This window comes from Molothrus aeneus, chromosome 2 (assembly GCF_037042795.1).
Source record: "Molothrus aeneus isolate 106 chromosome 2, BPBGC_Maene_1.0, whole genome shotgun sequence".
Lineage (NCBI taxonomy): Eukaryota > Metazoa > Chordata > Aves > Passeriformes > Icteridae > Molothrus > Molothrus aeneus.
In genome coordinates, this window is record NC_089647.1 from 6385584 (window position 1) to 6397684 (window position 12101).

The following is a 12101-nucleotide window of genomic DNA, read 5'->3' on the forward strand; positions in this document are numbered from 1 at the left end:
TACACAGCTAACATGGGAGAAAGAAGCATGTCAGAAATAGCTACCAATCCAACAGGTTTTTAAAAAAGACTGGACAGCGTGAATCCTGCAAAATTAAAGCAATCACAACTTTCCCTCTGCAAGAAGTCTCTTCTTGGTGACTTAGGAATCTTCTTGGAAATGTCACCATTTCTAATCTGGGGCCCAGAGGAGACTTAGGAAGAGAAAGAAATGTTGTATTTGTAAACAAGCAGATGATAGATCTTTCTGGAGGGCTTTCTTTCCCCTCCTGCAATAGAAGTTGGCCTTTATATTCTTTTTTTCTTTATAAAAAGTTGCCATAGTCATCCTCCTCAACAACAATGAAAAGTGCCACCAAAGAAAAAAACAAAACAAAACAACAAAACAACAACAACAAACCCCACAATCAAAATTATCAGAAACTCTGATTTACACTCTGAAGGGTTAAAAGCCAATTGCCTAACTACAGGAGGTTTGGGACAGATCTGACAATAACTTTTTGATAACAGATGCCACTGCTATTAAACACTGGCAAAACACGTCACTTTCTTTGCTGCAGTACTGTTTGTTGTTCACTTCGGGACATGGCACACTTTGGGACAGAGGCATAATGCCGAAATCCAAAGGCCGCGTGTCCACCACGGGTGTCCCATTGCCAAAGGCGTCTCGTGCCATGCCCCACCCCTCATGTGAGTGGGTTTTTTCTGTAAATAAGCCCACCAAAGCAGACTACCAGGCCGTGAAGAGTCTTGAAGCCCTCAGAGCGCACTTCCTCCCAGCCAGAAACGAGGCTATGATGTGCACTTCCTCATAGCCTCAAGGCTATGTGCACCTGAAGAAGAAAGAGAGACTGACAGCGCTGAAAAAGTGTTGCTGAGCTCACCTGGAAGTTGCCCGTGGGTCCCATGAAGACAATGAGCAGTACTGCAGCAAAGAACATGACGTGTTTTGCCGGGTGGGGGTCCCTGTGGGCTGAGGGCACCGGAGCTGCCTCATGGGAGCTGTTGCCGCCATGAAGGCCGGAACTAAAATTGACGAAATCACGCGAGAGTTCGCTGAGGCCTATGTCAAGTGGGGGCGTGGCCTCAGAGATCTGAGACTCCTGATTGGCCAGCAACCGCGCAATTTCAAAACTGAAGTCTGTGTGCTGATTGGCCCACCAGAGGGAGGCAAGAGCCGTTGGGCTGCCTCCCAGGAGGGGTCACAGTTCCACAGGGCCCGCGGTGAATGGCGGGACAGCTGTAACAGGGAAGACAAAGACGCAGCAGTCATGGATGACTGCTACAGCTGGATTCCGTTCTGTGAGCTGCTCCAGCTGACCGAACGCTCTCCACATACGGTCCCTGTGAATGGAATTGCCGTCTTTGTGGAATTCACAAGCAAGAAGATCATTATGACCAAACCAGGAACAACATGCCTTGTGGTGTGGAGAGCAGTTCGACGTGAGGGCGTTGTACAGAAGGATCAACCATCTGTACATTGTGGAGAACAATGAAACATGAGACAAGCCACAGATTATGCACAAGCAAACATTCACCTCGAGGAAAACACTTAAAAATCCCATTTAGGTTTAGGAACAGGGAATGGGATTTGCTATACTTTTCTCTGTTTTGGAGATAAGGGTGGACCATCCAGCAGTACAGGCCTTATGAGGCCTGGGTTAAATTGAAAGAATTGGAAATAGAGAGTTATTCTGTAAAACAGATCTAAGTCCTTGTCTTCATCTTGGGTCATGCTCATCGGCCAGAAATGGGAGTGTATCAAAGAAGTGAAAATGAGGAGCACAGAACTCAATTTCTCAACTAATTACATTTGAATGAAGACACTTGGCCCTTTCTTCCACTTGCTGGCTGAAAATTCACACATCATTAGCAGATTTGGTAAGACCATCCAGGATGGAAACCATTGTTAAAGGCTGCCAGAAGAGATCTGCAAGAATATTGTCTCAAAATTGTCACAAAAGCACTGCTTAAGAGGTCAAGGCAGTCTTCAAACAGGTGCTCTGCTAGAGGAAATGTTCATTTATGGAGATCAAGTTAAACAAATCTCATCTGGTGCATTAAGAAATGGTCCTTAAAATATTCATGCACTGAAAAAACCTCTGATAGCCTGAGATTTTCAGGTGGCATTTTCAGTTTCTGCTTCACATAATGAAGTGCCATAAATCCTTTTTCATGTTTCATTTTTCCCCCTCCTCACCCTTTCAAACCCTTCTGAACTAGGCTTCTTGGCAATGTCCTAAGTATTCTGCCCATAAGTATCCTGTGGCAGCATCTGCCCAGGAGTCCAAGGAAATCACAGAATGACAAGGTTGGAAGAGACCTTCAAGGTCATCTAGTCCAACCTGTTCCCTGACACCTCAACTAAGCCATGGCACCGAGTGACACATCCAGTCTTTTTTTAAACACATCCAGGGATGATGACTCCACAATCTCCCCAGGCAGACCATTCCAATATTTTAAGAAGATCTGGCCTGTGCAAAATCTAAGTATTTACCACAAAAAAACTCCATGCAGCTTCTTCTAGGTCATCAAAAGAAAGAAAACCATGGTAAAATCAAGCAATCATAGTGTAAATCTATCCTGGAGCTGTCAAATCCTTGAGATACTTCAATTTGACTGGAAGGCTGTGAGCAAACAGATTTAAGTGGGTTTTACTTACAGGGTAGCTCAGTCCAAATGACCTGCAGACCAGATGACCTTTCAACCTAGATTGATTCTGAGTGCCTCAAAGCAAGGCTAAAGTAGAGAGTTCAACAGCTGCTTTACAGCACTTAATACAAGCAGTCTTTGACAAAGACTGAGAAAATACTTCAGGAAATAGCATTGAATTCAATGTTTGAGAGCAAAGGCTCTGTTGTTCAGCTTACAGACAATGCCACAAGGAGGGGGAGGGAAGTGGAGACCAGCAGGAGTTTTCCCATGCTAACAATGCACAAACAACAGACAGGTGTTCCCACAGAATATCATTTACTAATGTGCTCTGGAACTCTCAGATCTTAGGGTAGGCATGAGATCAACTGTGCCTTGCTGAAAATGGCAGCACAAATTCCAGACTTTCGGAAAGGAAAGATGAAGACTCATACATAAGAGCAAAGACATAAAGGACTGCTGTATTTCATATTATAAGTGCCAAAAGAGAAACTCCTCCTGAGAATTCTCTCAGTTCTGAATTGATGTTTCCAGTGCCATATTAGAGAACTGGTTTCCAGTTAAGTGTGAGACTTGAAAAGGAGGAACAGACCTTTCTTTACTGCTTAGACAGAGTAATGAGAAAAGCAGTAAGGCATCCTCTACTTCATGTCTTCCACCACAGGAGATCATAAAATAGGTCCTATGCTTTTGGTAAAAGACAGAGCTATTGCAGGACTGAATTCCTTGTGGATATTGGGTGCTTTCATCCCAGGGCTGTTCAGCTCCAAAGGAAAAGCCGAGGACTTCTTGAAGGCACTGTGCAGCTGAGCAAGAGATCGCCAAAGATAACGCAGATCACAGTGTCAAACCTCTTTCAGGATATAGAGTTTCAACTATGCATTCAATATGCATGTGCACTTCTGAAATAAGTGTGTGTTAATGCTCACAGATGAGTGGTACCCATGAGTAATTCTGAGTCATCCTACAATTCCTGTGCCTCCAGGGCAATTTCTGTTTTAATGGCAATATATGGGAGTATCAGCTAATCACTGAATACTGATGAGATTGTGTTCATTTGTGCTGAAAAGTCCCTTCTGTGGATGTTGCCTTAGTTTGGGCTTTTTTCGTTAATTATGAAGGTCTCAAAGTCTTGACCCGCTGTTACACAGCACCACAGCTGAATACATAACAGTACAGAAAGGAGTAAAGCAAATTTTAAAGCATGCATAGGCAAATAGATGAACTTGATTTTGTTCACTCCCCTCATTCATGTCACCCAATGCATGCAAAGTTTCTGAGAAAAAGATCTTACAAAAAGCCATGCAAGGGTTTAAAACAAAAATACAAACCTGAGCTGTATTTTAATTAGTGGTTTAATTATTTCTAATGCATAAACACTCCCAACTGGGTTTATTTTCTTTGATTATTATTATTATTGTTCTATGACCTCAAGCTAAGCAATGTATGGAACTGAACTTTGCAAGCCTTGTGAATCTTGGCTTCCAAAATACATCTAAACTAGCAGAGATTTTTGCCTTAAAATCTGATGTTTAATTATCAGACAACTCAAATTTATCTACCAGAAATAATATAAAAATGATATTAAAATACATGTTCTCATGTTTTTTCCATGCAAATATACGTTCATATGTATAAATGCACATTCATCTGTATATATAAACATGTATCCATTGATTCATGTGACTCTGTAAGTCAAAATACACCCCTCAGGTTACATTTGCTACATCACTGCTTCGTTGAAATTCAGGAAATGGTTTACAGCACTGCTGACCTTACATGATTAGTTCTGAAAGGTTTCCCTCTTTGTCACACTGATTTGTGGCAATCACCTTGCTGCTCTGAAGCCATAAATCTCTGCAGATATCATAGTATATATCTTTCTGTATATTGCTATGCTATCAGGAACAGTGATGATCATTTATACTAGTGTGAAAAGACAGAAAATGCTTAGGAGACACTTAGGAGTTCATTGTTCTCTGTTCAGATATTTATGACTATGACTAGAGATAAAAAATATAAATTACATTTACATATTTATGAGCATTTTTATGCAATATCTTCATTTTGATTAAAATGCCATCAATATCCCTACATTACTATAATGAAAGTCAGAAATCTAACTACAATGCACTTAGTTTTATCTTTTTTCCTGAAAACTTCCCAAATTAAAGCAATTAACAAAATACAGCATGAGCAGTGCTGATTGATAAACAATGCATTTAGGTGTAAATTCAAAATTGTAAAGAACTAATCTGGCATACCATAGGACCTAAAGATATTTTTCTTTGTTTGGAGAAGCAGAAACAACCTTGGGAGAAAATGCGTGGGCTGCAGAACCATGCAATGCAAATTGAAGGGTGCAGGCAGAAACTCACCTCTAGCTTTGTTCTTTGTAGCAGCCACTGGAAGCAAGGAAAAGATTGCACAAGAAGAAGAGAACAAAGATAGATTAGACAGAAGTTTGAGCAAGCAAGAACACAGAGAAACTTCATCACTATCGATTCAAGGCTAACAAACACCGTTTCTAAGATTATTTGACCTATTTATTAGAGACACTGCTGTGCTGTGAGAGAGTTCAGATCTATGATTCTGTCAGAAACCCTGCATTGAGAAGTTGGAAAACACACCAGAATACACACTCAAAAAAGCACAGTGAGATTTGCAGAAAAATCACAGATCATTAGTCACAAGTAGGTGAGAATACATGCACACACATTAGTGAATTCCAAAACTTAAAGCACAATTTGGCTTCCCAAAAGTACATTCTGAAGAACCTAAATCTTATGTCATCCCCTTGCTCCTATTACTTGATACATCATTTTTCTGTGCAGGTAATGCAAATAAGCATCAGTTAATCTGCAGATACTCCAATGATTTACAATCTGCTATACAATCACTATTTTTCTTCATTGAAACCTGTAACTTCAGATTGTTCTTGCACCCTAATGGAACATGCAAACCAAAAAGAACAGATGATATTTTAACCAACAGTAACCAATGTTCAAACTCACAGAAATAGGGAGAGACACTACAGCCTTCCTTGAGTATCCTGAATCCACACAGTTTCATGCTGGTAGTATTTCATGTCCAGCAGGGTAACAAAAACAAACATTGTAGCTTAAAATGTTTCACTAACAACCACATCATCACCAAAATAAACAGAACCATTGTTTTCTGAGGCTCAAGAAGAATGTTGTTGAAATAAAATATTACTCAGAATCCAAAGTTGGAATAGAATCACTCTGTTAATGGAATTAATTAAATTACTCAAAAAGATGCCATCCAAACCTCTCTAAATTCTCAAGCACACTCTGAGAAGGCATTCAATTAAGAGCCTCTCCATGAAAAAAAAAAAAAACAAAATATGTAAATATTTCTCTTCTGTTGGCCCTTTTTGTAGGGCACAACTACATTGACAATTCAAAGGCAGCTATGCTTGAGACCAAAAGACATGAAAGAAGAGAAAGACCAAACCCTTTGCTGGTGGCTTTGCTTCTCTTGTTCATATCTAAAAGGCAATCTTTATTTGCTTGATTGACTTTTTTTTGTTTTTGGTCTGGTGTCTCGCCAGTCAGTCTTTACTAAAATAAGCAAGGAGTGCATAGCAGTGAAGACCAAGCTGCCATATATGAAGAAATTGTTGAAAACCTGAAACTTTTAGGTTTATGAATGCATCAAAATATCGATTCCCTAGCTGCTTTTATTTTTCAAGTTTTTCACTGGTCCCTCCTTTACTTCCAAGTTCACCATTGTGACTTGTCAACATTCTCCTTGCAGTGAAAACAACACAAAAAATTCTGCTTTGGGGAGGTACAATGAGTGCAGATGCTTTTGCAGAGCTTTTTCCATAGGGCTGTTTAACAAGACATATTCACCTGCAAACTGCCCGTAAATCTTACACGAGCTAAATATTGCTTGTGTAATAAACAAAATTAATGATGCCATTCTAATTTTATAAGAAGTGAACAGTTTCTCCTTCATGCAAATCTTAGTTGATAATGAATGCACTGAGTTCATCAACCTGTTCATTTTATTACACTTCCCCCTTTTTTTTCCAGTCCTGAGAATTACATCTACCTGAATGTATTATCACTTCTAGCCAGAATAATCATATAAACTTAATAAAGGTCTGGAGAAAACACTATCTCCCTGTCCCCACCAGAAATTTAAAAGCAACAGGAGACTTTGTACTTAATTAAATAGAATAAAAAAAATATGTGTATAAATAAATACATATATTAAAAATATATGTACTTAAACTCTTCAGAATATATATACACACTGTTATATGCATATGTAATTGGTATAATTTATGTTTATGGACACACATATGCATGCATATTAAAAGAACCCACACATTCCATGATGAGACAACTTTATTTTGAAGCACATGCACTAGACAGAGAATTATTACCTATCAGTAAATAAAGAAAAGTATTAAATGAGATTGTACATTATAATTGGAAGTAGGACAGGTTACTAAGCTTGTTAGGCCAATTATAACTCTCTGCAAACCCACTAATAGAGGACTAGATGACAGTAACCTTCTCAAAAATGTCATGTTCAATACTTGTAAATTTTCCCATTGACAGCATGGTCCAATTACAAGTCAATTCATAAAGTTCAAACTGCACAACAACCAAATTAGCTGAAAATGGTCTTACAAAATATAATTCTGCCTACAGAAGGCAACTAGCTACAGCTGTTTCCATCTTTCTGATACTTAGCATGAAGGAAAATTCCCTTTCATAGATATCACTGAGGTAAGTTTTTCTTTTTTTCAAAGCTGAAAGAATTTTCCTCTCTTCCCTTTTTACTCACCTTGTCACTCTGTAAAAAGAAGACAATTTTCAACCTATATACATTATGTTTGAAAAATTTTACCTACCCCTTGTTATTACATGAAAAGCCATAGAAGACAAGCATAGACAAATGTTTTGAATGAGCATCATCAAGACTGAAATTTAGCAGACGGAAGCTGAGAAGTTGAGATTTTGGCTGGAGCATCAGATATGGGAAAACTCAGCTTTTTATACCCCATGTCAGTGACAAAAGACTGTAGACTTCAAAAAAAATAACATTACAGTCAAAGAATCCACTTTTGCTTTAAATCTTCAGCAAGTCAGTTGACTTATCCACATTTCACATAATACATTGTCTTTCTTCTGACCTAGGCTTCCTTGCTTCCTGACAGAAGAAAAAACTCTTCAAGGCAGTGAGTCTACCTCACCTTAAAGTAGGATATGTATATGTTACTATCTCAGGACACTGATTTGAGACTTCTGTAATACAAATCAAATTGTTTAAGACTGGCCAGTAATTATTTTTGGGCATAACCTAAAATCTGCTGTATATGTCTGGAATACTTTCTTGGTCTAAGTTAAGAAGCCAATCAATAAATGGATAAAAAGGAATGCCATCTGATATTTCCCTATGTTCAGGGATACCTGTAAAAAAAAGAACATTTATAAGGGCACTTCCATTTAGTGACCCTGTCAGGAAAATTTTTCTGGACAGGAAGGCATACTGCAGAAAACTGTGAACTGTCACCTTTTTAGAACTTAAGGAAAATTTTTAAAGACCGGAGAAGAAAGAGAAACAAAGCAGGTGTGCTGCTTATGCATTGGAGCCATTCATGGAAGTGACTTTCTAAGAGAAGGTGCTCGCAGTTTCCTTTGTGTCTGACAAAAAACCAATCAGTAATTAGCTTTGAGAATTGACAATCTGTTAAACCACTGAGAAAGCTGGACGTGCCTCTATGTTCAAGATGAAAAAATCCTAGGAAGCTCTCTTTTCCTTCCTGCCTGAGAGGAGGTTACAAGGCTGGCCCTGCTCCCATCTCAGACATAACAATCTGCAGGCCCCAGGCAAGACATTAACTCTTTTAGTGCACAGATAAGATTTGCAGACCTTCAGTCCTCCCTCTGTTGAGAGAAAAGGACAGAGTGAGAACATGTAGAAGAACAACATGAAGACACCAAGGTCAGTGAAGAAAGGCTCAAGTCCAGATAGGAGGAGATGCCTTGATTTTGGGGCTGAAATTCTCTAGGAAAGCAATGGAGAAGAATGCAATTGATCCATTAGACTCTTTTTCCCTGAAACTGGTTAAAAGTATGGGAAGACTTAAATGTTCCAATTGTAGATATGAGCAAAGGCCTCTATGCTAAAGTAACAGATATTGAAGCAGCTGTGATTTCATGAGAAGTTTGACCAGAGAGAGAGAGTGATGAAGACCCTTCTGCCCCCAAGGAGAGAAGAAGATCTCTGTTCTCAGAGATGAAGATGATCTCAGAGAAAGGTAAAGAAAACCTTTGCTCTTGAACAGCTCGTCTTTAAAATAGTACCCCATAACTTTACATGGCCCATAAACACAGCTGTGCAAAAACCGTGAAAGATGGGAGGGACTTCATGATTGCAGATACCCGGGCAGCTGTTATTTGTGGAAATTGAAACCATAAGAGAACTGTTTCCCTGTGGAGCAATCTCCATAAACTGACAAGAGGAACTCCTCTCCTTCAGTGAGCTGAAAAAAGACTATTCTAGAATTGTTTCTGTACACTGTTAGTGGGAAAGAAAAGGTTGTAGAGGGGAGGACTGAATTGTTTCTGTACACTGTTAGTGGGAAAGAAAAGGTTGTAAGAGGGGAGGAGAGGTGTTCTAAAGGTTTTATTCTGATTCTTATTATTCTTTCTTTTAGGTACTGTTAATAAACTTTCCTATCCCCTTTTAAAGTTTTCAGCCTGCTTTGCCTTACTCCCAATCCTATCTCACACCAGGAAATGAGTAAATAGATTCTAGTGGGTGCACTGGTGTTTAGCCAGCACTGAACCCACCACATTAATTGGGGCATTGGCTGGGAAATCTCAAATTAGTGAACCAAAACCACTACAGTAGGAACAAAGACCAAATTTTCAGAAGTCAGGTTGAAAGGCATGACAGAGCTACTAGATTTCTAGGTAAGGCAGAGAAATAAATCTCCTCTATTTTCTCTAGCAAGGTTAAACAGTATTGTATTCTTTCAAGGCTCTTGTGGTCACAGCATATGTAAAACAAAAGGGTTGGCCACCAGGGAAAGGTCTGTGAGTGAGGGCATCACAGAACAGCAAGAACCCAAGGTCAGTGATCTCAGGGGAGTCCCACTATGAGAGATCTGGAAAGGGGAGGAAAACTGCCAGGCACAGCTAAATTTCACAGAACAAATGTTTTTAGGGCATTTTTAAATCAGAAAAGTAATCCTGCTGTAGCTGTGCTGTCAAAACGATCTTTCAAAAAATCATTGCCTGAATGTAAAAACTTAGATTCAAATTTCAAAAACCCTAATATACCCTTGCTCTCAAATATCAATAATATATTGTGCTTTATTTTCTGTGATACATCTTTCTGACTACTTGCTTTTTGTATGCCAACAATTGTTAAATTACATTCTTTGATAAATGGTGGCTACAAGTTGTTCAATATTTTCTCCACACTCAGCTGCTCTACACTGTTCAATTTTGTAGACACTTTTAGACAGATTTGATATAGCTTTTATTTTATTTTTCTCTTATATGTGATTTATTATTCGATTTGGAGTTTTGTCTTTTGTCTTCGGAGAAAACCACATCCGTCCAATTACTTCAATAGCTCAATAAAATAAAAAAAGGGAAAAAGCATTTTCCCCAGATATCCACCTAACCTTTTTATTTCAAAAAATAAGTGGAAAGAAAAAGAAAAGTGAAAGGTTTGAGGCCAGTCTTGTTCTCATTTCTCCTATTGGATGCACTAAGATTGCAGATAGAGGAACAAACAGTAAAATATTTCAATTTTATAATGAGTAAATACTCTATTCAAGAAAAAACAAGAAAGTCACATTCATGAAGTACATTGCCTTGATTTTCTCCCAAATTCAATAACCCACAGTTCTAGCAATTCTAGAGGTCCTCTTATCTTCAATGAAACATTAACACATCACCAGTCACATGGAAGCATTTATTAATCTATATTTTTACTCCAGCCTTAAAATCTTTTAGGATCATGAAAAATGATCAGAGAAGCAGCATAAATAAACATCCCCCACTCCACAAAGTAGGAGGAAACAAACAACAACAACCACACAGCCCTGTTGCCCAACATATCATTAAGATTACTTAAAAAAAAAAAAAAAAAAAAAAAAAAAAAAAAAAAAAAAAAAAGAAAAACTTCTTATTTTTACACTACCAACATTTGGAATTTTCTTTTTAATTTTAGCATGATGATGATGATGACAACAACTGCATTTTTTCCCTTTGGATAAACAGACGGATTATCACTGATCATTTAGGTCACCTAAATGCCAGCTCTGAATCTTTGACTGGAAAAGCTCCTCTGTGTGACAGAAGGCCTTAGCAGGATCATTTCCTCCAGAAAATAATGCAAATTATTGGGCTCTCACAGACTAGAGACCCATTCAAACAAAGATACCCACATGTGCTGCAATGCAGAATCCTTCCCATCCTCCTTTTCAAAACCAGCATTTTCCAAAAGCCATTGAAGGAGAAACAAACCACCACCATCACCTGAAATTCATGGTGGGAATTTGAGTCTCCTGAACTCAGGAAGACATTGCTGCTTAGACTCAAAGAGTGGCCAACAGATGACACAAAAACATGGGATCTAAATTTGTTTGCTTCTGATTTTCTCATCTTTCCGTTGATTCCCTTTATTGCTATTCCTTTGCATTTTATAGTGAATATAAGTTTTATACATAAGTTCTGCATACTCTTCTCATGGAGAACCCTAAAATATCAGATGGTGGCGTTTGCAGATATAACCAGAATCCACATATTCCTAGATAAGCCCTCCTCTCTTTGTGTATATAACCATTAAAAAACTGTGCAGTCATGCATATGTAACTAAATGGAATTCAAACACATGACCTTCTTCTATTCTACGTTCTATCTCTGCATCATTGTATCTACAACACAAGTTCTCAAAATGACATCAGGTAATTTCCCCCAGAAACATAAAATAGTCTTGAAGATACAACTGAAAAAGGGACAAAAACGCAAATGGGAAGGGTTCTGAGGATGTCAGCCATTGCATCCTGTGGGTTTGAAGCATCATGAGTTATCTTTGGACCCCTCCTAACAGATTGCCTAATATAGTGTTAAAACCTTTGGTGATGGGGACTTGAAAAACTCTCCAGATCACCTCTTTCAGTGCACAGCTGTCTCTCTCAACAGTAAATTGTTTTGCTGTTGTATAACCTAACCATTATATGTTATTATATGACTGGTACAATTCCTTCACCCTTCTCATACCTTCCAGGAGTCCAAATTACAGAATGCATACCTCTTAAATGTAATTCTTGGCAAACCTAAAAATTTATTATTCCTGTTGTATGCTTAAAAATGATCTAAACTTTCTCAAGGTAAGTTTTCCAAGTTGCACTTTTTTTGCCTCCCTCAGTTTTAAAACTGTGACTAGATT

The 12101-nt window shown here is 38.4% G+C and overlaps 1 protein-coding gene across 3 annotated transcripts in view; it reads right to left on the minus strand.

Moving 5' to 3' along the window:
- The window catches only part of CADM2 (cell adhesion molecule 2), a 573596-nt gene that overhangs the window by 193962 nt on the left and 367533 nt on the right, over positions 1-12101 (minus strand). For 2 of the 3 annotated variants that reach the window (XM_066571921.1, XM_066571919.1), the window contains exon 2: positions 5030-5056. The exons of the other annotated variant lie outside the window; for it this stretch is intronic. In XM_066571921.1, coding sequence (XP_066428018.1) covers positions 5030-5056 — 27 coding nt within the window. The remainder of the gene's footprint in view (positions 1-5029; positions 5057-12101) is intronic. 3 annotated transcript variants of the gene reach the window in all.